A 27178-nucleotide genomic window follows, 5' to 3' on the forward strand; every position below is an offset into this window, starting at 1 on the left:
AAAATTCACATGGAAAGAAATAAAGCAAAGTAAATATAGGGAAGAAATCTCGGACATATAAGTCTCGGGCGAGCACATAACTCGGCTCTACCATGTAGAATAAATGAGCAATGAAGGTTGCGCGGTACAATAAAAAATAAGCCAGATCAAGCAGTCAATATTGAATTACATTTATTTCTAGTGTGATTCAAAGGTTGAGATAAAAAAAAAATTATGTTTATCTTATTTATTTTTTTATAACTGTGGGTGTTCGGACTAGCTTGCGCACACCTCTACTAATCCCATGAGACCCTGAAGTTAACGACCAGGTAAACCTCTAGTGGCCATACGGGAATTCGAACTGATGACTATTAGAGAGCAAACGCAAGATTAGATCAGCTGAACTATCCCTCAGGGTTAACTATCATAAACTATTTTTAACTGTCGAAAACTGCTCAACTAACAATAAATGCCTTCTAACAATCATTAATGTCTATATAAAGACACGCCTAATCAAAGATAAAAACAGTTTTTTTTTAAGTGTATGTCTCTTCCAATTTACTCAAGAGTTAATGGTCATTAGATTTTGACAGAATCACAAAACTTTTGGTGTTCCAATCGTGAAGTGCATAACGCAATCAAACAACATAATTCTTATGGACTTTATTGTATCCTAGATACAATTTTGCCTTAACATAGTACATGCCAATTGATCTAAATTGGTGGGGGCAAAAATTATTTTAAGGATAGCTGTACATGTACGTTCTTGACATCAAAGATCCCATGCTTAGTTATCGTATAAATAAGTAACACATCTACGTGCGGAAAAACAAACACAAATATGCACATCTACCGGAGAAGTTCCATTATCCATTAGGGCCGGCCGCCGTTTATTTCTTACAAATGCAGTGATTTCTTTGTAAGTGAAAAGCAAATTATCTTTTATTAAATATTTTATGAATCCCACTTTTCCGGCTGCATGATATATAAAGTATTGACCTGAAGATTAGATGAGTGACTTGATTAGAAATTATTTAAGAAGATGCACTCTCAATAATTATGCAGTTCCACATTCTACATCAGACTCGTGCACTTGACCGAATCCACCAATTTATTTTAACAAGCAAAAGTAGGCAAACATGTATTGTCCGAAAAATTCCCAATAACTCAAATCTCTTGACACAACTTCATCAAAGTTGTAGCAAAACGAGGAGGAGCTTTACTGTGAAAGTGGACATCTATGCACTTCAAAAGCGGTGCTCCAACTTCTCCTTTTCCTGGTAATGTTGGACATATCTGCATCCAATCGATATAAACTCAGGAAAAATAGTCCGATTGCAATGTATCCCAGATGGAAGCTAATGGGCACAATTTACTATCAAAAGATATTTAATTTACAAAAGGGGAAGAACAGGAAGCATATTAGTTTGTCCATTTTCCAAGCAAAATCCACTGCTAAATCAACTTCCATGTATATTACTACAAAAAAATGTAAGGCAATTACAGATCGCAACAACAGCGGAGCTTAAAATGACACCGTCCATATTCATTTCCCTGTTTCTGAGCATTGTTTCATATGGTACAATGATGCATGACAGAAGAAAAGCAGTAAGTTCGTGCATGAGCCACTAAAATGGTGCAAAATATGTTTATGCTTCCAGACAATTCATTGATCAACCATCTTTCATGAACAACATCATGATAAACTTCTGCCCAATTCCATCTCAAAGAAATTTGTCTCACACCTACAAGTTCCTCACCATCAACATCTGCTAGGATAACAACATACGAATTCAAGTACTCGTTTTACAATCAATAACACAATCACAAAATATATATCATACCAAATAGCACTAATTCACATTCAGTTTCGAAGTACTGCAGGGAGATGAAATGTTTCTCTCATTACGAACCACTAACTTGAAAAATGTCTACCTTGCACCTTAGAATGTCAAACAACATTTTCTATTACCTGTTGATAGAAAATAAATTATGTGATCACATTGCAAACTTCAAGGCTGATATTGTGAACATGTGCCATTGTAACCACTACCCAACAGCTAATGGAGAAGGATGATTACACAAATACAAGCACACACAACACACATGCACACACAAGCATACGAGACACTTTCGGCATGCAAACAACTCATACCCTCCAATCCCAAACAACAATCTGAACAAAGCAAAAAAAGTCGATACAACAAACCCCACATTTAAACACCAGTTCACCTTATTGATAAGGAAACGAAGTTCCCTCCAACAAGCAAGATTCATACAGGGTTTTTTTTTTTTTTGATAGCTAATCAAGAAGTTTTATTCATAAGAGAAAAATGCATAGTCCAAGTACACAAGAGAAGTACCTAACTAGGGTTTACAACCGAAAGTAGAAAATCATGGACATTTAAGGGATGCTTAGGGAATGAGATGAGATGAGAAATCTGTGAATAGTAGTGAAATGGTTTATGAATAGTAATGAAATGGTTTGAGTTATGATGTCTTATGGGGTTTTAGGAAATGAGAGAGAAAAAATTGAATAAAAAAAATTATAAAGTTAAAATATTGTTAGGATATAATTTTTTTAATGTTATTTTTATTTTGAGATTTGAAAAAATTGAATTGTTTTTTGTGTTTTGTTTGGAAGTTTAAGAAAGTTGTAATCATTAGGTCGAGGGTTGTTCTACCGACCGGCCCAAATGCTGACTACCTTAGCGTACACCACTCGGGGCCTACAAACCTCTTGTTAGCTCCATCCCTTCTTAAGCCAGTAACATATTTAGCTCAGTGGAGAAAGCGTGTCCCTCATCTAATGATGCAGGGGACCTGTCGACTTTCTTCCTCATGATTAGATGAAAAATTTGAAAATTTGAAATTGAAAAGTGTATATTTGAGTAGTGTTTGGATGTTGAGATGTGATGCGACCATCTCAACATCCAAACAACCCCTTAGTCCATTGAAAAGATTCATTAGATGTCCAGAGACATGGCTATTTTGGTGTGCATACACCCATAATATTTGGAAAAGGCAGATTCTGAAGATGCTAAAGTGGAAAACCCCGCATTATAAAAAGGTAGATTCTGAAGATGCTCATTGAAAACCCTGTATAACCAACTCCCAAGCAGTACCAACCACAATGAGACATACTACCTCAATTTCAGGTAAACAAAGTATACTAGATATAAGTAGCATACCAGAGGAATCATTGCAATAGATGCATTGATTTTGAACTAATTATTTCCTACACCTGATATATAATTAAATCACTAGTTAGGACAGACCCTATCACAATGATATGTTCGAGTGCCCGTTAATGGCATCTGGTCTTCCCTTTTAACTCGTTAACTGTTTTTATTAACTTCAGATGGAAATGTTTGGTTGGGTTATTTATGCAAAGAAGTCAGAGCTTCTTCAAGGTAGAAGCCCATTCCTTATCAACAATGACGAACGGAGATATAAAGATGAGTGTAGACCATAGGAGCTACGTACCAGTTGACTTCCTTTCCTATTCATTTTTTTTTTTTTTTATAAGTTAGAGATAAATATTATTGATATGAATGAAATAGGCATAGCCTGTGTACACAGAAAGTATACAGAAGAACACCTAATACATTCTAAGAGCGATAAATTAAAGACATGAAATCACGAACATTGTCCCCATTTAGTACAATAGCAGAAAACCAAAGCAGTAAAGTGTGGAGAAAAAAAATTCTTCAGTTTCGCCATTGTGCATTCCTTATCTTCAAAGCAACACGTATTCCTTTCCGACCAAATACACCACATGATACACACCGGGAACATCTTCCACACCGCTGCCACTTGATGATAGCCTTGCATCTTCCTTCAACAACTCCACCACCCTCAAAGGCATAACCCAAGCAACATCAACCCTTTGAAAGATCTCATCCCACAACACCTTTGTTACCTCACGGTGTAGTAAGAAATGATTCACAGATTCTCCATTCTTTTCACACATATAATACCAATCCATCACTACACATCCCCTCTTCCTCATATTGTCCGTGGTCAAGATCTTCCCAAAAGCGGCATTCCAAACAAAAAATGCTACTTTAGAAGGCACACAAAACCTCCAAATATTCTTCCAATGAAATGGAGTATGATCCTGTGTTGACAAAATTTTATAGTACGCCTTAACTGTACATTTCTTGTGATTATTAGACCTCCACTTCAATCTATCATGCTGTGTCGTAGGAGTCTCCATACCAAATATCCTTTCCTATTCATACTAACTATTTCTTGTGTTTCCCTTTTGTCCTAGATATGAGTAACCTTGGGGCTACAGTTCACTTGACATGGAAGGCTCAATTGCAGGATCATGCCAGAATAAGGATCTTGAAATGCCATCTAGCAATCATAGCATGATGGATAAAGGAGAAAAGAGATTTTTTGACTGAAATTCGTTAAACAAAGATGTTCTTGATCTTTGGTTTCATTAGCTTGCTTCCTAGAACAATAAGTTTAGCCATTCCTATCTCAAATTAGTCTACTAGGATTGTTCTTTGTCAAAAAAAGGAACAAACTCTCTTTTCTGACCCAACTTTGCCTTCAAAATGTTCTTGGGCTGATATGAAAATTGATCAGAATAGAGAGGACAGCCTGCTATGGTTACAAACAAATAACTCCAGATTTACTGTAAAATCTTTTTATAAGGCATTAATTAGTCAGGGAATTAAAGACTATCCCTGGAAATGCATTTGGAGGGCAAAGGTGCCTAGCAAGGTTACTTTTTTTTCTGTTGGTTGGCATCTCTTGGGAAAATATTAACCATGGATAATTTGAGGAAGAGAGGCTTATTTATGGTTGATTGGTGTTTTATGTGTAAGAAGGATGGTGAATCTGTTCACCATCTTTTTCTTCACTGTGAGGTGGCGACAATATTGTGGAATGAGATTTTAGCAAGGGTAGGCATTGCTTGGGTGATGCCTATGCATGTGGTGGATTTTTTTGGTTTGCTGGCAAGGCTCAGTGGGATGTAGAGGCAGTGCAGTAGTGTTGACGAGGATTCCCTTATGTTTGTTTTGGTGCTTATGGCTAGAAAGAAATGGGAGGTGTTTTGAAGATTGTGAACGCTTTATAGGGGAGTTTAGGGATTTTTTCTTTAGCACTTTTAAGTTTTTGGGTGAAGAATCATGTAAGGGATGGGAATATTTGTACTGTTTTATTTTAGTAATGTTTTGCATTAGCTTGTATTTAGGTGTACTCATTTGTATACATCTTGTGTATTTAGAGAGATGGGATCTACTTAAGCTGTGCTGCTCTCTCTACTTTGCTAATGGAACTGTAAAAGGATTGGGGGTAATCACTTTCTAGATCATAACTCTAGTCAATGGTAATTGTAGGCCCTTGGAATCATTGTAAAGAACAAAAACTTTGTGGAATCCCATTCACCATCAATACTAACTCAATAGGGGGTATCACAATCTCTGCCTTGAATTCCTGACGTCCTAATGCCCCAAGTGAGGCTCATGCACATTTGGGTCAATACTCTAAGACTGCTTTTGGATGTTGAGCTAAGCTCAGTTCTTTATGAATAGTAGTGAGTTGAGTAGTGGAATGAGTTATGTGTGGTCCATCTAAACTGAGTTTAAAGTTTTTTTTGATGTTAAGATGAGTTTAGTACTTTTTATGGGAAGTTGAAAAATGTTGTGAGTCTCAGGTATAAAGATGTGTTAAGTTGAAATAGATTGTGGGTCTCACGTGTAATGAGGTTTTGAATTGAGATGAGTTTAGTAATTTGAGAGTAGTATTTAGATATTAGACTCAGCTTAAAATTAGATTGAACTCAGCTAAATTTTGCAACCAAATGTAGCCTAAAAGACTACTTAGCAGTACAATTGGAGCTCCTTGAAATTCATGATGGAGGGTAATAACTTCTCATTCCCAAGCAATATAAGATCTCATCCACCACTTATACTCCCCCGATATGTAGGTTCAAGTTCTAAGAATGTTTAGTTATACGTTTGACAGTCTTCTCCTTAGTCTATCTAAATGAAAAAGAGATTAAGCTGCGTTTGGATATTGAGCTGAGTTAAGCTTTTTATGAATAGTAGTGAGTTGAGTACGTGGAGTGAGTTATGTGAAACCCATCTAAAATGAGTTTAAATGTGTTTAGATGTTAAGATGAATTTAGTACTATTTATGAAAAATTGAAAGGTTGTGGCTCTCACGTATAAAGATGTGTTGAGTTAAAAAGGATATGGATCCTACATGTAAGGAGGCTTTGAGTTGAGATGAGTTTAGTAATTTGAAAGTTAGGTATTTAGATGTTAGACTCAACTTAAAATTAGACTGAACTGAGTTAATCTCAGCTGAGTCTTGCATCCAAATAGAGCCTAAAATGCCATAAAAATCTCGAATCTACCAGTGAAAATTCTGTATTCCCAAAGAACAATTTTTTTTAATAAGTTTTCCCAAAAAAAAAATTCTCCCAGTATTATATTTCAATCCAATACCAGTCCCTCGTATAAAGTTCGAATCACAGTTTTCACAACAAGAGAAAATCTCCGAATCATATATCTAATACCACAGTCTAATAGAAGTCACAGATAGAAAAACCTCGTATAGAAAAATAAAACCAATCTAAAATAGAAAAAAGAGAAACTCTAACGCTGATCTCGAAAATTAGAGAACGAGACAGAGAGGAGAGGTGAGCAAGGATTACGTGTAGGTGCCGATGAGGGGAGAGAGGAGGAGGACGGCACTGAACCAGTTCTCGGAGACTTTATGGTGGATCTTGCCGGGCAGGTCCTTCCAGAGCCCAGGCATTACCTTCTGCTGGAACGGGGACAAAGCGTACACAACCGCCTTCATCCTTACCGGCTGCTTCCCCATTGTTCTCTCAACAAAACTGTTTGATCGAACGAGACGATGGTATTCTTCTGGGTCTGCCTTCTGGGAGTTATTAGGTCAGGAGAGATTGGGAATTTGGGGGCTCCTTTAAGAAGATCCCGATTTTAATCAATCCGATGCTCGATCTGTGACCGAACACGGAGATTTCTTTTCGCACGTGCCAGCGCAAACGTACGTTTTCCTTTTTTTTTTTTTTTTTTTTAGGAATTTTCCTTTTTTTTTTTTTTTAATTAATACTAGACTGAATTTTAGAATGTAAAAATCTCGAACATTTCCTCTAAAAAAAATAAGATTTGTTATTAAAAAATAATTATTTCAAGTGAATCTTAGATTTACTTATTTTTAAAAAATAATTATGCAAAATTTGTATACTTTAAAATTACAAATATAATTTTTTTTTTAATTTCTCTCCGAGAATCCAAATTTTGCTTTTGACTCTATAGTTTGAGTGAGTAATGGGTGATCAAGTCTGGTGGTCAAGCCTTACTCATTTAACTTTTATTTCACTACGGGTCAAACTTGACATTTTCATCAAGTTAAATTTTAGAGAATTATTATAAATATAAAGAGATTATATAAAAATAAATTCACAAACTGACGTGATTTCATGTGATGCATTAAATCTACTTTACATAAAAAATAACTTTACAATTTGACATTCTGCATCAAGTCATGTCAATTTATAAATTTCTTTTTATGTAATTTCTTTATAGCCAAAATATTTCTCTAAAACGAAACCCAGAGGAAAGAGACGGACGAAGCTATGTGTTTTGTGATTTCCCGCTTTGCGATTTTGTGGTCTATTGAGTTTGGTGTTTGATTTTTTTTTTAATACGGTGCTGACGTGGCATGGGCCACGTCAGACGCGGGGCTATGGCGAGGACGCACCCCGGTTGCCCATAGAATTATTGATCAATTATTAGATTCTCGAGGTTGTAGGTAACATGTTTAGCATTATGAATATTATTTTCTCTAATATTTTAATTGTTTTAAAATATTCTCATTATAAATACAGATATGATAGGGTTTTGCTATGTATCAACTACTATTCACTGCACATATCCTATACCTGACTATTTTTTCTATATTTTTTCATAGGGTATGAGGTGTATGCAGTCAATAGTAGCTGATGAGAAAAAATATTCTTTTTATAAATTATATTATTTATTAATCGATCATAAAATTTTTGTATTCCTCACAATTTATTTAATAAATTAATCAAACCGAATGCGAGTTTAATCGAGCCAAACCCGAATCTGGCTTGTTAAGTTGTATTGCTTAATTTTTTGGTAGTACATACAATACTTTATCCTACAGTTCTAACAATTCGTCTATATACAGTCGTGTTGGTCGCCACAAGCACCAGCACCATTCTCGTTCCCCTCTTTCATCAAAAGTTTGTCATTTTCTCCTCTCTCTCTCTCTCTCTCTCTCTCTCTCTCTCTCTCTCTCTCCGCCTCATTTGGTGAATCTGGCCTCAGCTCGACCAGTCGCTCCACCCTTTTTTTTTTTTTCTCTCTCTACCTGGTCTGGAGTTGGAAGAGAATAACTCCGGTCTTAAACTGGCCTGTTGTTGGAATGTTGCTTGGGCTTCTTTCCAAGTTACCGGGTATCCATGTTTTTTTAAAAGTATTTCGAGTTTTATATTTGTTGTTGTGATTTTAAGTTGTGATTTTTATAGACGGATCCTCAACATCATGATTGGCATGCTCAGTTGATGAATTAAATCCGAATTGATATTTTGGATTTTGAGTTTTTGATTAATGTATTCTCAGATCAGTTCATCCATTGTATAGTTTTATATTTTGAGTTTTTTATGATGTATTATCAGAGATGCTACTCTATGCTGGTTTCGAGTTTTCGATGATGTATTCTTAGAGTTGCTACTCTATATTGGTTTCGATTTTTTAATGTATGAAGTACAATTTTTACTATGTCTGGACTAATTGAAGATTGAAATTTTGAATTATGAGCGACTGCGTTTGGAAACTAGTCAAATCTAAAACTGCATGTAAGGAACATTCTCGATCATTATAAAAGCTGATCTTATCCTTCTAAAATCATTATCCTAAGCATTTGAGTATATATAGAAGCTGTTATATATAATCATACATTTAAGTATGCTTAGAAGCTGGTCTTATCCTGAGCATTATACATTTAAATATGTTTTTTTCAATTTTCACGCAAGACCGCGCACAAAGAATTTGCTTATGAAGTATGATTGCTGGATTGTGCACTGCTATATAAATAAAACCACAAAAGCAGAAAATTTCTAGAAAACAACAATTATTTATTGTAACATCATAAGTTTGGTACAATGTATCACAAGTCTGGAAAACTCTTGAGCATTAGACACTTATAACAACTTTACAAGTGACCAGTCTAACTTGACAACACTCACAACACTTTACAACTTTACAAACTTGGCAAAAGAGCTAAGTCCCAACACAACATAGCAACATTAAGAATAACCAACACTTTCTTTTGGATGTACTCTTCTCTTTTATGTATCTCTTCCTTTGCATATTGGAGTTTTTCCTCTCTTCACTAGAGTTTTTCTTCTCTTTGCTGGAGTTCTCCCTCTCTTTGCTGGAGGAAAAGAAGTAGTCACATATAGACCCAAATTGGTTTAAAAAGCTGCAAGAACACTACATCAGCCTCAAATTATGGTTCCAAGTGGAAGTCCATCCTTAATTCCATTGTCAAACAGGTTTCACAGGTTTGTATACATCTCTATGCATTTATGTGTTTCCGTCCTCCCACCCCTACCCTGTTTTCTTATCACCACATTTCATAGGTGCATGTGCATGCCCAAAAATGTTTTTACTCTTCTTAATCCAACTGATTATTTCTTATTAAAGTTGCCTCTGTCTTTGGCCATAAGGGTAACATCCATTTGAGGAATATTGTCGTTTATATTGCAATTATTATGGAAAAACCAACTATATATTTCCAAAATCACATAAACCAAAAAAGCAGAATGCCTAAAAAACTAAACTCATAATGTCTCGAAATACCAACCAGTACTGAGGCTTAAAAATTTATAGAAATTCCATATTATCTCCAAGTAAAATAACAAGAAAATTAAGAGCAAATTGATTCATGTAAATTCACCAACCAGTTGAATGAAACGTATTGTAGAATATAAATTGAAAAAACAAACAAACTAAGCAGCTTAAAATTGCAAAAGAAAAAAACATAGGAAAACATCATAAGAGCAAGAAGATTCATAGAAACAAACGAAACGACAACATCGTTTTTTCGGACCTTCTTACAGGTGAAAGGTCATGCCAGGAAGTACATGCAATCAGTGTTCCTTTTTAGCAGTTCTTTGTCCAATTTCAAAGAGAAAAAAGAATACTTGAGAAGTAAAATGTGAGAAAGAGATCATAGCCAGGAGAGAGAGAGAGAGAGAGAGATTCTCAGTGAAAAAGTCTCTAGGATTTTCAAAGGAAAGGGGGAGGAGGGAGGGGGAATGGGAGGAAAGTTTGGGAATAAAACGAATCATTTCATTTAAATGAAACAATTAGTTTCAATTCGTGCCTGGGTAGTCTTCCCCTTGGGACTGTACCCATAATTATTCATCCATGAATATGCAACCGAGGTTCTTAAACAAAATGATGGGACATGGTTTGCTAACATGGACTTTTTGGTCACTTGTGATCCCAAAAACGTGCACTATATATCGACAAGAAACATTGCCAACTACCCCAAGGGACTTGAGTTCAAGAACCTTTTTGAGCTTTTTGTAGATGGGATACTTCTCAACTTTGATTCGGAGTTGTGGAAATCCTATAGAAAGTTGATTCACGCGCTTGTTAAACACAAGAAGTTCCAGCTGTTTCATGAGAGATCTATATGGCAAAAGGTATTGAAAGGCCTGTTCTTTGTTCTTGATCATGTGTCCAGACTAGAAACTATGGTTGATTTGCAAGATGTTTTTCAAAGGTTCACCTTTGATAATACCTGCCTTTTGGTGATGGTTTTGATCCAAAGTGCCTTTCTGTTGAATTATCAAAACTTGATTATAGAACAAAATTTGATGAAGTAGAGGAGTCCATATTTTACTGGCATATTATGCTAGAAAGCATTTGGAAGTTGCAAAAATGGCTTAACATAGGAGAAGAGAATAAGTTGAGAAGAGCAACAAAGATCTTGGATTGTTTCTTGTACCAGCGCATTTCATCAAAGAAATGAGAGTTTTTGAGACGCAGTACATCCCAAATAGAGCAAGTTGAGGATGAAAAGGACAAGGACTTTGATTTACTAACAGTTTGCATGGTAGAATAAGAAGAAGAATAAGAAGTAGTACAGACAGATGATTATAGAAGATCTAATAGATATCTAAGAGACATTGCATTCAATTTCATGGCAGTTGGGAAAGACATCGTATGCACAAGTCTCGCATTGCTTTTTTGGGAAAGACACTATAAACATAAAAAGAAAAGAAACTGGTTTCATTAATCCAACGCGGCCAACCCACATTGGATAGTGCGCGGTGCCTGCACAAGGCCAATTGTACTTGTTTTTCTTATCCTAAATATTATCATCCATGATCACATATGTACTTTCTGTTATCAACCATTTAAATTGGAATTGCGGTTTCATTTGATTACACAGGTAAATGAGATGAGATAAAAATTAAAAATTAAGTAAAATATTGTTAGAATATATTTTTTTAATATAATTTTTGTTTTGAGATTTGAAAAAATTGAATTGTTTATTATATTTTGTGTGGAAGTTTAAAAAATTGTAATGATTATATGAGTGAGATGATATGTGATTGTTTGCATGGTCTCTGTAACCAAACCAAGCCTTAAAATGTGTCACATAATATGATTAAGGATGTCAAAGATTAGAATGAAGAAAAATATTACTCTTTATCACATTAATTAATATAAAGAAATATTTATATTTTATATTTTATATTTTTTCATGATGGTAGTCTCATAATAATATTTCTATATTTATTGTAATAAATAGTAAAAATGAGTAAAGTGAAGATGATTCTATTAGTATTTTCTTTCTGAGAGAAAATTATCAAGTCAAAATACCCCCAACTGTTCCAAGTGAAGAGATAGAGCCATTATTCATACTGGGGTTTGAGTGGAGAGAGAGAGATAAGAATGAGAACGTTAATGCTTCTTGAGGAGGAATGTAGGAACGTTAATGCGCACCATTATAGATTATTGCTGATCAATTTTACAGTAAAATTGCTAATTAAAAAGATGATAAATGTCATTTTCTTTTAATTTTAAATGGTAAGATGAATGAAAAATAGGTGACATAACATAATCTTAAATGTCATATTCTAACAGATGAAGTATATTGTAATTTCTTAATAGTTTGAGAGTATAATGTGTCAATAGTTTGAAGTACACAATGTAAAACAACTATTAATTATAGAGTCCAGAGTGTATTTTCCTCTTGTTAACTAATAATATCCATCTTGTGTTATCCATTACCATTTGACTTTTATGTTCTTGCAAAATGAAACATGCCAAAACCAATATAGAATGTGTTTTTGTTATAAATACACATATTTAGATTTTTTAGAATTCATGGCTAAACTCTTACGCCTTGAATGACTGAGAGATAGAATAAAGTAGATTCGACAATATTTATAACCATTCGAGTGAATTTCTTGAGCAGCACTAAATACTCAAAAAATATTGTGAGACTCACTTTATCTGTATATCTTTATCGTATTGTAAGCTCTATATAAGGCAGATAAATCAACTTTAAGAGATCCAAATCTCAAACACATTAACAGTATTAACATGAGTATATAATATGAAGGGGGTGATAAGCTTTCATGGGATGAGCTAGTGTTCTATTTCTAATGGGTATACAATACTATATATGTGACTCAATTATAATTCAATTTATTTAATTAAATACATCAATTCATTCAACCCAAATATAACCTGGTTAATATATAAATCATATCAAATCGACTTTAACACATCATATTTAAACTTGCTTAAACTTAGTTAATATATTAATTATACATATTCACAACCGTATACTTGGTCGAGCAATCATGGCTTAACTTTGTCTCGAGTAAATTTGTAATTATTCAACTAAAATATTAGTATAATATGCATGTATCTCCAATTTTTACGAAAGTCGTGAACTTTTAGCACAAATCCTTGCTCGATGTCCACTTGAGCAAACTTCTCTTGCAATAGTACTTATTGTGTTTTGAGCTCTAAACTTTTCAAAATGACATCCTAGGTCCCCATAACACTTGTTTATTAAATTAGTTCATAATCCTTACCAAGGTTTGGGGTACTACAGATGATGAAGGTGCTCCTACTACTCAAAGAGCTGCGACGCAGGGCTGTAATCAAGCTGAACTTGATTGAGTTATGTCTGTCAACCTTGACTCAATTATACTGAAATCAAGCTTGACGTTAAGGGCTAGTTTGGTTACACAAAACCAAACCATCTCATCTTATCATTATAATTTTACTAAATTCTCACACAAAATATAATAAACAATTCAAAATTTTCAAATTTCAAAGCAAAAATAATATTATAATAATATTTTATACAACTTTTAATAAAACATCTCATCTCATCTCATTTGAACTGTATAAACAAAACAAGGCCTAAATTGAACTTTTTGGATTGATTGAGTTTGACTCGGATATAGTATTCCCTCATCTAAACAGAAACTCGACTCCAGATGTGACGCCCCAACCTTCGCTTGGGATGGAACAGAGACTTAGGATATTGGGACATGTAATATAAGGTTACATACTCCTGTTCATGATAGTTAATATGCAATGTATCCAAGTATGCATCTAGTAGTATGCAATAATCGCAGTGGAATAAGGATGGTTAGTTATAACTCATGCCAAAATGGACTAAAAACATACCAATAGCATTAATAACCATCATAAGTTCAAACTTAAGGATAACATTTCCTTAATACAAAATACTTAATCCAAGTTTTATGGTTATATCAACTATTTCATACGCTCAGAAGTATGAAGAGTCAATACTTATGAGCATGAAAATTATTTTTAATTTTGTTCAAGGTCTAACTCCTCTTCAACGATCTGCATCTAGTGATCCATCATGTTCATCCTCTACCTATCCTGTCACAACTTCTATCATTCTAGGGGGAATGATAGTGGTCCCACAAGGGGTGAGATTTACTTGAAATTTCAGTAAGTTAAACAACCAACTTGCACAGAGATAAATTGTGCATGAAGAATGATAAATACAAATTGCATGAAATGCAAAAAAATGTGCATGTGCCTCCCATCTAGATTCCTCAACATTTTTAGAAAAACCTTGATGCATTTTCGCTTTCAAAGAATATTTTCACTTTCTCATTCCAAAAATATGACATTTCGAAAGAGAATATTTCATACTTCATTGTTTTAAAAAATCATAACATTTCATCGTTTATTAAAGCTGTCATTAACATACATTTGGTAGCAACATGGTTCCTCATATGCACCATGGGCACCTGCCGGTAACCGTAACACAAATCATGTTGGCACTACGTCATTGTCTGCAGACATTATTCTCAATGCATTAGTAATACAACATAACATCATCATAACATCATAATATATACACCCACTAGTATTAGGTGTCATAACATATGACTTCGCTTCGGCGTTCTTTGAAAAGAACTCATTCGAAACCCGTTGACTGTTCTTCATCAACCTAAGGGTTACCACTCCATTTTTACTCACTCCAGAGTGGACAAAAGAGTTCCACTAGGATAATTCCCCATCCTAACTTTTGGGGTCGTGAAAAGATTCATTTTCATATTATGCTTGAAAAATGTGTTTCATGACGTGTACATATATAGCAAGCTTTTCAAGTAAAAATGACATTTATACGTGTATTATGTTAAACTGGTAGTAATATCACTTGTCATGTCAATATACACTCAATATATCATATAACATGATATTATGCTCAAAATGATAATTGAAACATGAATGAGGCATTTATTAATAATTCATAAATAATCTATTAAGGTGTAAGTTAGAGGTCAACTTACAAATTTCTTGAGTAATCGAAAAATGTCGTAGCAGTTGAAATCAAGTGCGTACTAAGCTAGGATTAATACTTCTATGATTGAGCTTCAAAATCAAAGGCTTTAAGAATTGGTATGTACAAAAATACACCTAGATTTTCAAAAATAGCCGTTAAGGCCTTAAATTTTTACTAATTACAAACGGATTCCAAATTTAACCAAAATTCATGGACTTCATATTTTTCGCATTCTAAAACCATCTATACCTTTGGATTTTTAAAAAATAAAGTGAAACTTGCCCAAACAGCCCCAACCCGTGGCATGCATACTAGTTGATGCCTAAGGTGTTTTCAACTATTGATCCCTATGAATGCATGCATATGAGATTTTATTTAATCACAAATGATCACTAACATCTTTAATGACATAATGAAAGCTAATTCTTGGATAATAGAGTTCATCCCAACACTTAATCATGGCTAAGATATCCTTAATCTCTAGTTCATCCAAAACCGATTCATACTTGATGATCAAAATAAGATAGATTCAAAACCTAACATAGCATGCATCTAACCACAATTTAAACCTTCCATAATCATGTTAGGACAATGATAAATCATATCAAATCATGCTTAGGACATGCCATGGCTAAATTTCTAATTAACATTATTCAATCATTCAAATCATCTCTTAATTGACCCGGTTTTGAACTAAGTTTGATAACGTTTTCAAAACTCAACCAAATTTCGTACCAACACCTAGAAACAAAGCTTGACATGATAACTAAGATCTAAAGCAAGAAAAGTTACAAATTTTGTGGCCGTCCAATCACCCAAGACAGCCTTATACAAAAACACTCAAGAACTTACTTGGTTTTACTCTTTTGATTTCTAAGAGGGAGAAGTGCTCTTCAAGGCTTAAGAGGAAGTTTGGAGTTGAGGTGTAGAGGAAATGAGGGGGTGGGGGGGCCTTTTAGAGGCAGCCAAAGGAGAGGGGATGTTGGCCTTGGTCCAAGGGGTGTATGAATCTGAATTTTCCAGATTTGCACTCCATCACTTGTGTCATCTTGTGTAGGTCAAAACAGTGCCCTAAACCACCATGATTTTACTTCTATAGTTGCTACATTACTCCTATGGGGGGTGGGGGTGGTCAAGTCAGGTTCCTTACTAAATAACTCACCACTGCACATGGTTTCAACAAACTGTTTCATTTTAGGGTGCAAGCCTTCATAAAAGAAACTAATGACTCTCCAATGTTCATAGTCATGATGAGGACAAGCATTCAACAAGTCCTTAAACCTTTCCCAGCATTGATAAAAAGTTTCATTGTCTTTTTGTTCAAAATTCATAATCTGCCTTTTTAGGGCATTTGTTCGATACATGGGAAATTTTTTTTTAAGAAACTCAGTTTGCATCTCTTGTCAAGTTCCTATAGACCGAGGCCTTAAAGAATTCAGCCATGTTTTGGTTTTATCCTTAAGAGAGAAGGGAAGCAGTTTCAACATAATCACTTCCTCAGTACATGTCCTATCCATGAATGCAGAGCACACCTCTTCAAATTCTTTAATATGCAAGTAAGGATTTTCAGATTCCATTCCATGAAAATGAGGGATCAATGGAATCATCCCAAGTTTAAAATTGAAGTTGTTTGCATTTAAAGGCTGAATAATGCAGAAAGAAGGGCTAGTTCTAACAGGCTGTAAGTACTCTCTTAATGTCCTATTTTGATTCAAGACTTTTCGGTGCTCATTTTCCTCTATGTTACTTAGATTCTCAGAGGATGACTCAAAAGATATGGATGTAGACTTTGTGGATGAAAGTGACTCAGCCCTAGCTAGTCGTGATGCTTGGTTTCTAGTCCAAACATGCATGCATTCTAAACAGAAAAACTTAATAACAGGTGTAAGACAAACTAAATGAAACAAAACAAACAGGTACAAAATTATCTAACAAAAAGGGTGAGAGTTATTACCCATTCTGTGAAAAGATTCACAGATACACTCCTCTTTCTTTCTTTCTTTCTTTTTTTTGCAAGTTTTTTTGCAAGAAAAAAATATGTTTCACCAGTTGTCCTAGGCAACGGTGCCAAAAACTTGATACTCGCCAAAATAGTGCTTCCAAGTATAAAAGCAAGTTTTGAGTGTAGTGGGAGTGTCCAAGGTCAATTCCACAATGACGACTATATCAACATAATCCAACAAAGTTCAAACAAATAAAATGAAATCAATCAAAGTGGAAGTAGAATATGGTGGAACAAATCTCCTTTGTGAAGTTGATTTGTTCTCAATTGCCGAGAGAACAAAAGTGAGCAGTGTGCACTGGATTTATACAGAATGTGGGATGATTTAATGGTTTGGCAAATGAAACAAGGGTTTGTAATTACTCTAAGGAAACTATTAATATAAAACCAGATCTGCAACCTTAATATTTGAAACGAGGTGAATAAGAATACAAAGCAACTTTTCAAAGCTTAGAAATTGAAATTGTATTTGTCAAAAAGCGTAAATACTAGGGGTACATGGTTAGGGTTTCCTCTACCATCTGGTTATAGTTGTTGGGCACATCTGCTTATGCTAACTCAATCAAGAAATTAACACTTTAAAACCAAACGAACACTATTACTTAGATTAAAACACCGATAGAAATAAAACCCTCACTGTATTGTCATCCACTTTCATCTCAAGACTCAAAGGTTGATGGATCCTTGATTATTTCAAGGTCCTGCTATGCCATGAGTCTACAATAGATCAAGAACAAGAGATCCTTCCAAACCGATAGTAGATAAGGCATGAAAATACAACAAGTATAGGCTAAATATAACAACAACAGATAACAATCGACAATGGTGAAAGAAAACCCTTTCCTCTGCAACCCTAGTTATAGAAATTAGCCCCGAATCATCATGTGATAGATGATTTGAAAACCCTAACAAAAGCAAGAAGAATACCAACGATTGTTCTCAAAATAAAAACAGACTAAAGATTCTAAATGTGGTCCTGAATCGATGCCTTTCTCTCGTGTGCCTCATTTCCTTTTATCCCCATTTCCATCATCTCCTTCCTTCTCTCTCTTCTAACCGTTGATCTCTGATTCGCGATTCTGCCCTCTAGAGGATGAGACCCTTCTCGGTTTTTCTTGTTGTATTGAGGAGAAGCCACAACAAAGTCCTTATGCGAGTTAGGACTTGAGCTTAAGGCTAGGCCAAAAGATTGATGAGCTTTTGGGCTTAACTTACGGGACTGGGCCTTACCAATTGCAGGTAAAACAAAACCATTGAGCCCATCAGCTAGGTAAATAATGAATTTATTCCTCTAAATTTGTAATTCCAAAGGACAAAACTTTTTTCTTAAAATCTAACTTTTAATCTCACTTTTGGAACTATTCAGTCTCAATTTACTCTCTTGTAGGTAGATATTTTAATCAAAATATCTTGACAATCAGTTGGCTACCAAGTGATCATGAAGGTGCAGCCCGAAATAAGGTGATGCAATGGAGGTGTTTCCTGAAATTTTCAGATTATCATCATTAGTTTGTGTCCTCTTTAGCAAGGGGAATAGTGGCCTGAAACCACCATGATTTCCTCCTTACTGTGGCTACAATGGTCTTACAGTGGTGGTCAGGTCGTGGGGCATTGTTTGGTTGACAAAAAGGTCATGCAATCCTCTCTTGCAACCGGTGGGTTCACATAGTTTCAATTTGGCAGATTTTTGTTGAGTTTCGATTTTGGATAGTTTGGGTGAGAAAATCTGAGTTAAAACTCTCATGATGGTCATGTGGCCCCATGAGGATTAAGTAGTGAAGGAGGTGGCATGGGGTGGCGGCTTTAACCATGGCAGATGGGTTGTTGAAACTCAACCAAAACAATTTGCAGCCAACTAGTTTTCTAGGTGCAATCGGTTTGGTGTTTTGAGTTGGTTTGTGCAGCCATTTTCGTCCAAGGCTCAAACTTGATTTGAAAGGGTCTCATGAGGTGTTTAAGAACCATATTACCCTTGAGGATAAAGTACAAAAATGTTGGGCCCAAGGACAAAACAGTCCAAGCATTACAAAGGGCAATGCACAAAATCGATTTAAGCATGGTTTGAGTTTGATATGTCATTTTTCTTAATGACATGTGGGATGGTTTAGTTAGGGTATTAACATGGTCTAATCATGATTTAAGGGAATGTTAATTACAGAAAAATTTGAAAAAAGTTTAAGAAAAGATTAAGCTCAATTAAACTTCAAAGTATGATTTAAAGTGCACTAATCTCAAGTATGATGGTTAATGGCCTTAACCAATTTTCAAAACTTAATTTGGGTACTAATGGTATGATTTGGGTATTGGGCTTTCAAGTTAAATAGTGAAATAAACCCAAACATGACTTTGGGCCAAGTGGGCTTAAAATGGCCAAATTAAGTTTTGAAAATTGGCCCTTTTAATTAACCTCAAGTAGGCTTAAAAGGCTTTTAGCCAAGTGGGCTTAAAATGGCCAAGTCAAGTTAAAAGTGCATTAACCATCCTAAGAGCCTCACTAAATTCACTAACGGGCTTGCTTCTCTAATCCTTCACACTTAATAAGTTGGGCCTAATACCTTAGTGTCTCTATAAGCCTTTATACCCAAAAAGCTTGGGCCTTTAGCAAACCACTCTTTGGGCCTTCTCCAATTCCATCAAATATTTAACTCAAATTGCTTAGCCCATTAATGTGGCAACCATCCAATGTCATGTGTCATTCCCTTATGGGACTCTTGGCATTGATCCTCAAAATTAAATAAGCACTAAAAGTTCTCCAAATAATATCAAAGTCCAAAATTTTCATTTTTTTCCTCAAAAATACTATTGTACTAGGATCTTCTAATAATTCTTCTAAACCCAAAGTATAAGGTCCTCTTGCCAACTCAAATATCCAAAATTATTCTTATTCTAGAATAGCTCAACTCCTAAGGTTACTAAGGTCAAGGCCTAAGGAGTTTTTTAGGCGGGGTGTTACATCGGATTGGACTGAAATCGATCTATTGAATACTCGACTTGACTCGACTCGACTCTATTCTTTTTTTTTTTTAAATTAAAATAAAGTTTTTAAAAACTAAAGGTAACAAAATGCATGCTATTAATTATTCGAAATACATAACGCAATCAATTATACAAAATTATAACTACAAATACACTTTTTTCTTATAATATATATAATAATTATACTATATTACTTATTAATTACAATGGACGTGAATACTAAGTAAGAATAATGCATATAAACTTGTCCAATAGGCTAATATATAATATTATCACGGAACCAAGTGAACCAACTTGAAATCTAGTGCAAAATATCAAAACAGAGCATGGTCAATGTTGTTTGGGCTGGCATTTCCTATCAATTAAGAAGCTGAACCTATATGTGAATCTGACTCTTCTTATAAGCTGGAATTGACCCAGGAATAGTTCTTTTTTTTTGCTTAAAGAATTCTGAGTGCATGAAATGCACAGCAGGCTTTGTATTCGGAGTGCTTGTTGTTTGGTCTAACCGATCGAACCTTTCTTTATTTTGTTTTCCTTGGGAGAGGCTGCTTGTACACTGGTTGAAGAGTAAAGCAAAGAACTAGTGGAAAAAAAAAAAAAAGTTCCTTGAACTTAAAGTGTGGGCATGTATAAAAATGCAACACCTTCATCTACTTTCAAGCCAAGACAAATATCCCACAAAACCTTTCATTTTCTTAACTAATCTGTGCATATAAATTATAATCCAATCTGTTCATTGAATTTATACAAATAAATCAGTCTTGCAAAAATATATCCAAAACATGGACGACAAATTCTTATTGTTCTCCTTTCTTGGTATGCTGTTAGTAGTTCATCATGGAGTTGCAGGAAACGTGGTGTATGACGACATTGGCTTGCTTGAAGAACTAGATCAAAGCTGGGAAATGGAAGAAGAGAATGAGATGGGATCTTCCCCAATATCTTCATGGACCAGTGAACGAGGTTCCAAGGTTCTTGTGAATGTGGATAGCTTTGGTGCGGATGGAGATGGAGTTTCTGACGACACCCAGGTAAATCTCATGTGTTCCTTTAATTGAGAAACATTCATGCATTGGATTCAGATGCATTAATTTAGTGAATGAACATCATTTTTCACCAAGTCTTTCAATTAAATCTCAAGTTTCAACTCATGATCATATATATGGCTCAATAGAAATAAAGTTCTTAGCTTCAAAAATTATATATGTTATAGATCGATGTGATCATTTGAGTACGGATTCCGATCTCCCCAACTTGAACATGTTCAACCATTACCATTTAACGAAACTATATATTGTTATGATCGATGTACGTTGATTGTTCTCTAATCCTATTGTACAATCAGGCATTCCTAAAAGCGTGGGACATTGCATGCTCTACGCCAAGATCAGTATTTTTGGTGCCCCAAGGACGGACATATCTAGTTAATGCGACAAGATTTCAAGGGCCATGCTCAGACAGATTAGTTATTCAGGTAATTAATATGCCTATTTTCACTCGATCATATCAACATTAACTTTCTAAATTGCACATCTTAGTTGTTTCTATATATCATCATGGTCATAATTATACGGTGATTTATTTTGGGGCAGATTGATGGAACAATAACAGCACCAGCTGAGCCAAAAAACTGGGATCCAAAGTTCCCACGAACATGGCTTGATTTTTCCCAACTAAATGGAGTTCTTTTCCAAGGAGGTGGTGTTATTGATGGCTCAGGTAGCAAATGGTGGGCATCATCTTGCAAAAAGAACAAATCAAACGTAATCTATTAACATTTACTCTGTATATAGTTTTGGTTTATGTCTAAGAAAATCACTTCATCATATAACAGTAACCCCTGTTTTTCTTTTTGCGTGTTCCCCATTTTACAGCCATGCAGAAGCGCACCAACAGTAAGAATCTATCTCCTTGTTACCATTTCTACATGCAAGAGAATTCATGCTGAACATGCATGTGGGACTAGGATTGCCAAATAGAATTTTAACTCGCGAGTTTTATTGCAGGCACTAAGTATAGATTCAAGCTCAGCTGTACAGGTAAAGGGCCTTACCATCCAGAACAGCCAACAAATGCATTTTGTTATTTCTCGGTCCGATTCCATACGAGTTTCGGGAGTCCTAGTCTCGTCTCCAGGAGACAGTCCAAACACCGATGGAATCCATATCACTGCATCAACTAATGTTGCTCTCCAAGACTGCAAAATTGGAACAGGTTCATACCTTATCCAGACCGATACGAGTTCTGTTCCTAGCAAGCTGCTTAATAGATCAATTCACCACTTATTGTGGGACTTATTATAATGATAGAAGAGTTAAATACTTTTTCATTATTATGGAACCTACTTGTGGTGTGTTAGATGCATAAAAAAAAAAGGCTTGCAAATAGTTTTTTTTTTTTTTTTTTCTGTCCATATTGGAGTCCATATCTTTCCTCGTCCCCATCTTTTGTAGCAGGAATAGAAGGAAGTTGAGGCCGAATAGTAGATTTGATTAGTCTTTAGAGACTTTACGTTGATTTCCTAGCCTCCAAGCTAGGGAAACATACTAACAATTTCTGTTCCATGATGGTGATTCTGCATGTAATATCCAGGGGATGACTGCATCTCAATTGTGAATGCTAGCTCTGGAATCAAGATGAAGAGGATCTACTGTGGACCAGGACATGGAATCAGGTACCATCTTAAGTTGGCATTACTCTCTTTGAATTTTCCAGTCCCATTACCTCAGAAGGAGTAACTAATTAGCAAAAATGGGCAGATTATATATGATCACACTTCAAAGTAGAACTGTAGCTGAAGTTTTTTTGTACGATACTTATATTGCTGCAAAATTGTTCTTCTCAGCATTGGAAGCCTTGGGAAAGACAACTCTACTGGTTTAGTCTCGAAGGTTGTCTTGGATACAGCATTCCTTCAGGAGACTAGCAATGGCCTTAGGATTAAAACTTGGCAGGTAAAGCTGGTTTTAAGTTAAAATTATCATGTTGGCATATTCAATGATAAGACTTAGTCTAATTTAGTTATAAATATAGTGAGTATAGGCTAAGTTTAAATTGGAACAGATATGCAAAAGTACTTGAGACTTCGCTAGACCCAAAATTCTAGCGAGTTTGTTACAAGTCAAAGACCTTCGGTCGAGCTAAATTTTTCATTCTTGAAACTGTCAGTTGACCATAGCGTTACGAAGTAGTTCACTAATCATGCGTAGGACCTGTGGTCGCACCGAACTGGGCTCATTTTGATTTTTAACAGATTTCAGAGACCCAAGTTCTAATTCTTAACAGATTCATAGAAAGGACCATATATTGGTGATGTTTGTGAACAAAAAAATGAATATTTGTGACGAGAAGGATTATTAAAGCTAGAGGTTATATGAAATTTATCGATACTATACTCTTTATCATGGTAAAAGTATAGCTTTTTTCCGAATCCTCATGGGATCGGAATGACCTTAGATTCCTTTCATGACTGTGGTGTTTTGGAATAGGGAGGTTCTGGTTATGTTCGCGGAGTTCGTTTCCAAAATGTGAGGATGGAAGATGTATCAAATCCCATCATTATTGATCAGTTCTACTGCGATTCTCCAACTGCTTGTCAAAACCAGGTTATAACAATCATCAATCTCCTTTCATCACATGATCTGAAATCTCCCGTTGTGATCGACTGCAAGTATCATTTCTTTTTAACTACCCTCCTTATCACTCATAATGTCTCGTTTACAAACAAATAATTTTTCGATCATTTAATGTCAGACATCCGCCATAAATATAAGCCAGATTGTCTACCGGAACATTAGAGGGACTACAAAGAGTCCAAAGGCCATGAAATTTGCTTGCAGTGACACAGTTCCATGCAGAAACATAGTCCTTAGCAACATCAACTTAGAGAAGAAAGATGGCACAGCAGAGACCTACTGCAACTCTGCCGAAGGCTTTGGGTACGGAGTTGTACAACCCTCGGCTGACTGCCTATCTTCCCGTGACAAGGAATATGTCTTTATCAATCAGCAAGAAGATGCTCAAGTTGTGAAAACCAGCAGATCTTCAGAGGATATCGTTCACACTGAGCTCTGATCACTTGGATCCCTAAATTATATAGAACTTAAATAACGACAATTGGAATGAAACTAATTCAGAAAAAATAGAAAGCATTTGTTTTATGCAGTTTATACTCAAAATACAGAGATTATCAATTTTAAGAATGTTGAGTTATGTATTTTGTTACATCTGGGAGGCCACTGCCCATTGTTAAGATAATTATAAAGGATTAAATCTATCTCTTTTCATTAGTTTAAATTTTTAGAATCATTTCACATGATATGAGAGAAATTTTGACGATTTTATGTGTTTGGTTCACTTATTAAAAAAGAGTTTGGTCTACACATAAAGGGCCGGGAGTATTAAGAAAAATATAAATAATAAATCTAATTAATCATCGTGGGTATTAGTAATTCTTAGTAAATAAATAAATAAATGAAAAGAAAAATAAAATTGGACTTTTATATGCTGATCTCCAAGGTTAAGGGGTTACTGATCCAAACAGAGAAAAAGCCTGAAAGCTTCAGGCCCAAGGAAAATTGAACATGGTAATAATAAGAGATATAGTTGGGCAACACTGAGCCAGGCTCTGGTTTCCGCTACAAAATCCAAAATCAAGGCCCAGCCCAGCCCTAAACCATATATGGTTTAAGCCCTGATGACAGAATTGTGTCATGTATGTGGATAAAAGTCTATTTTCCGAACTTTAACAATCCTTTTAATTTTCTAATGTATGCCTTTTGTTTTCTAAACTCATGCATTTTAACTTTTGTAACCAATGAATCATAAAAGATTATTAAAGGTGGTTAAACTTTAAAGAGCTTCAAAGATAAGTCTCTTGATGGGTGAAATTACCTTAATTAGTACACTATCCTATAAAGAGGCTCTTAATTTATCTAACCTACTCCTACATATTTCTTGTAAGTAGTATTCAAATAAAGAGAAATTAAGATTGTAACACCGCAAGGGAGGTCCTAGCCACACCCGGGCCTACATTCTAAAATGATTAGTCAATGGTATAATTGGAGCCTAAATGGAATTATAATAAAGAGTAAGAACTTCTCCCTCTCAAGTAACGTGGGATCTTATACACCACCTAGATTTTGATACTATTTGTAATGTCCCATTGGAGGGCCTAGCTATATCTGAACCAATACTTCAAAAGAACTAGTCAATAATTAAAACTCCATTAAAACCATTACATAAAGTAAGAACTTCTCTCTCTCAAATAATATGGAATGCCTATACCAGTACTTACGCACATCAATTAATTAGTAGTCAGTATTATCATGGATAAAGATGGGCCAAGATATGTTAAATTAGTCAAATTCATTATTAATTTTATTTAAAAACTTTTACTATAATTCCTACGCCATCTACACTGTCTAGTACTACTAGTTATTGTCTTAAAGCCAGGGAGATATTCTCCTCAATAATTCTCACAAAGAGGAACAAATTAATGTTGTTTTGGCAGCAATATTGCCTATACAATTCCCTGTCTTTTACGTCTTCAAAGTTGGTAGAAAATAACAAGCAATAAAGCTGCATGGTTTTTTTAAATTGGTAAACCTAAATGAAGACACGTAGATATAGATCAGATTATATATATATATATATATATATATATATATATATATATATATATATATATATATATTTATATAAGACAATCATGGACCACTGAGACATTTTGAGTCCAGTCCATAGTAAGCGATAAATTGGTACATTATTTAGTAGATCCAAAGACGAACAAATTCTACTTAAAAGCTACGTTTGGAGAAGAATGTCATGCAGAGAGATACAAGCAACCATTAGTATATATAGTCTCTTTCCATAGTGACAAAAGCTTGAATTTAATTTGCAAATTAGACGTATATACAGCTTGTAATATATATAATATCATAAGAAATTCATGTAAGCGGTGGTCCAGTAGTACTACTGGAACATGTTCTATATATATAGTATATATATATATATTAATTAATAAACATCATTGTTTAATTTTCTTTTGCTTTTGTTTTATACTATTAATTTAAAATGAAATAATACAATCAAAAGATATCTGAATTTGATGTGCTGATCAGCTCAAGCAGGTGCGCAGCGCCATATAAGTAGGATAAAACGATAATTAAGGATCTAATTAATTAATGACAATTAGAAAAGGCCAGGAGGTTGGGTCAAATTGATCTCCTGGCCTCCGGCCTTGAATTGCATGCCAATTGCCAAGCTAGGACTGAGAAAGACAAAAGACAAAAGTCTCAGACAAGAGATCGATGCATGCCAAGGTTGGGCGGGGGGCTAAGCCAGATCATGATAACCGTTTTGTATTATCTAGTGGTTGTATCTTGATCTGAATTTTTATCGTTCATTTGGGACTGCATGCCCCCAGCTGTAACTAGGTCAGTCACTAGTCCTTGACTCCTTATATATATAAACATTGGGCACGAGACTGCATGCAAAGGACACCTAGTCCTGGGTAAGGCCGGGCAATTTATAAGGCTCTTTTCCAGAGGAAATGCATGCAGGTGAATGGGCTGGCTAGCTACCTCGATTCTTACATATATATAAAATGGTTGATATATGGTCCGAATACAGAATCACTATTTGAATTGCATGCATGTGGATAAAATAGACCATACATGAATGTGGCTGACATGACCTATTATATATTTGATCAAATGAAAACTAAAATATTTTTTCCGGCCCTCATTGTTTTTCATTTATAATATTTATATATAAGAAGAATATAATTTCCACGTAACTTCTTTTCCTTTTTACTAGTTTTTCATATGTGCATGATTTAGGACCAAAGAAAAAATACTATTTTTTTTTTTAACACAAACAAACACAAAACAAGAAGGAAAATACAGATATATTATATGGTGGTACCCATTCATAATATATAGGCTTTGTCTGATGAAATGTGCCAAACCATTTCAACAGTAAAGCAACTGATCAAGGCAAGAGTCCACTATTCCCAAGATAAAGTCAAACAAGCCCATCATGTAGGTGCATTGCCATGCACTGTGAATGTAGAAGATAACTTTAATGGCTTCATGCGGCCTCATAGAATATGTACGAGGCACTTTTGCATATTGAAAATGATAGGATTTAGCAAAAAGGTATACCCAATTAGTGTATAAAAAAGACTATTACTATCCATGGATCGACCTTCCAACTAGATGGCAACACTTGACATAATAGCAACTCTCAATGGGCCGGGCGCTTAGTGCATATAGTGAATATGCAACAACCTCATCATGTACACATTCTCACATAGGGTTAGCTAGT

General features: G+C 34.9%; 2 protein-coding genes, 1 non-coding gene and 1 pseudogene across 4 annotated transcripts; 3 read left to right on the forward strand and 1 right to left on the reverse strand.

The window, feature by feature from the left end:
• Positions 1 to 745: 745 nt before the first annotated feature.
• On the reverse strand, positions 746 to 7019 carry LOC121254201 (cytochrome b-c1 complex subunit 8-like). 2 transcript variants are annotated; one of them, XR_005938591.1, is made up of 4 exons: positions 6659 to 6985; positions 1203 to 1275; positions 909 to 978; positions 746 to 873 (listed from the first exon to the last, which is right to left on the reverse strand). XR_005938591.1 is itself a non-coding variant. In XM_041154160.1 (2 exons), exons 1-2 carry the CDS (start codon positions 6826 to 6828, stop codon positions 1227 to 1229), a joined length of 219 nt encoding a protein of 72 aa, XP_041010094.1. In that variant the 5' UTR covers positions 6829 to 7019; the 3' UTR covers positions 1010 to 1226. The 2 variants fall into 2 exon arrangements, 1 of the variants encoding a protein (XP_041010094.1); XM_041154160.1 differs by lacking the exons at positions 746 to 873; positions 909 to 978 and having other exon boundaries at positions 1010 to 1275; positions 6659 to 7019.
• Positions 6865 to 13214, forward strand: LOC121255175 (annotated as a pseudogene).
• Positions 13215 to 16111: 2897 nt separating this feature from the next.
• On the forward strand, positions 16112 to 16217 carry LOC121256819. Its single transcript, XR_005939109.1, has one exon. It is a non-coding gene; the product is annotated as a small nucleolar RNA R71 (small nucleolar RNA).
• Positions 16218 to 20506: 4289 nt separating this feature from the next.
• LOC121253983 (probable polygalacturonase At1g80170) lies at positions 20507 to 24125 on the forward strand. Its single transcript, XM_041153936.1, has 9 exons — positions 20507 to 20880; positions 21195 to 21323; positions 21442 to 21612; positions 21724 to 21744; positions 21856 to 22063; positions 22442 to 22523; positions 22695 to 22803; positions 23338 to 23454; positions 23603 to 24125. Exons 1-9 carry the CDS (start codon positions 20632 to 20634, stop codon positions 23921 to 23923), a joined length of 1407 nt encoding a protein of 468 aa, XP_041009870.1. The 5' UTR covers positions 20507 to 20631; the 3' UTR covers positions 23924 to 24125.
• The last annotated feature ends 3053 nt before the right edge of the window (positions 24126 to 27178 follow it).

This window comes from Juglans microcarpa x Juglans regia, chromosome 3D (assembly GCF_004785595.1).
Source record: "Juglans microcarpa x Juglans regia isolate MS1-56 chromosome 3D, Jm3101_v1.0, whole genome shotgun sequence".
NCBI classification, from domain to species: Eukaryota; Viridiplantae; Streptophyta; class Magnoliopsida; order Fagales; family Juglandaceae; genus Juglans; species Juglans microcarpa x Juglans regia.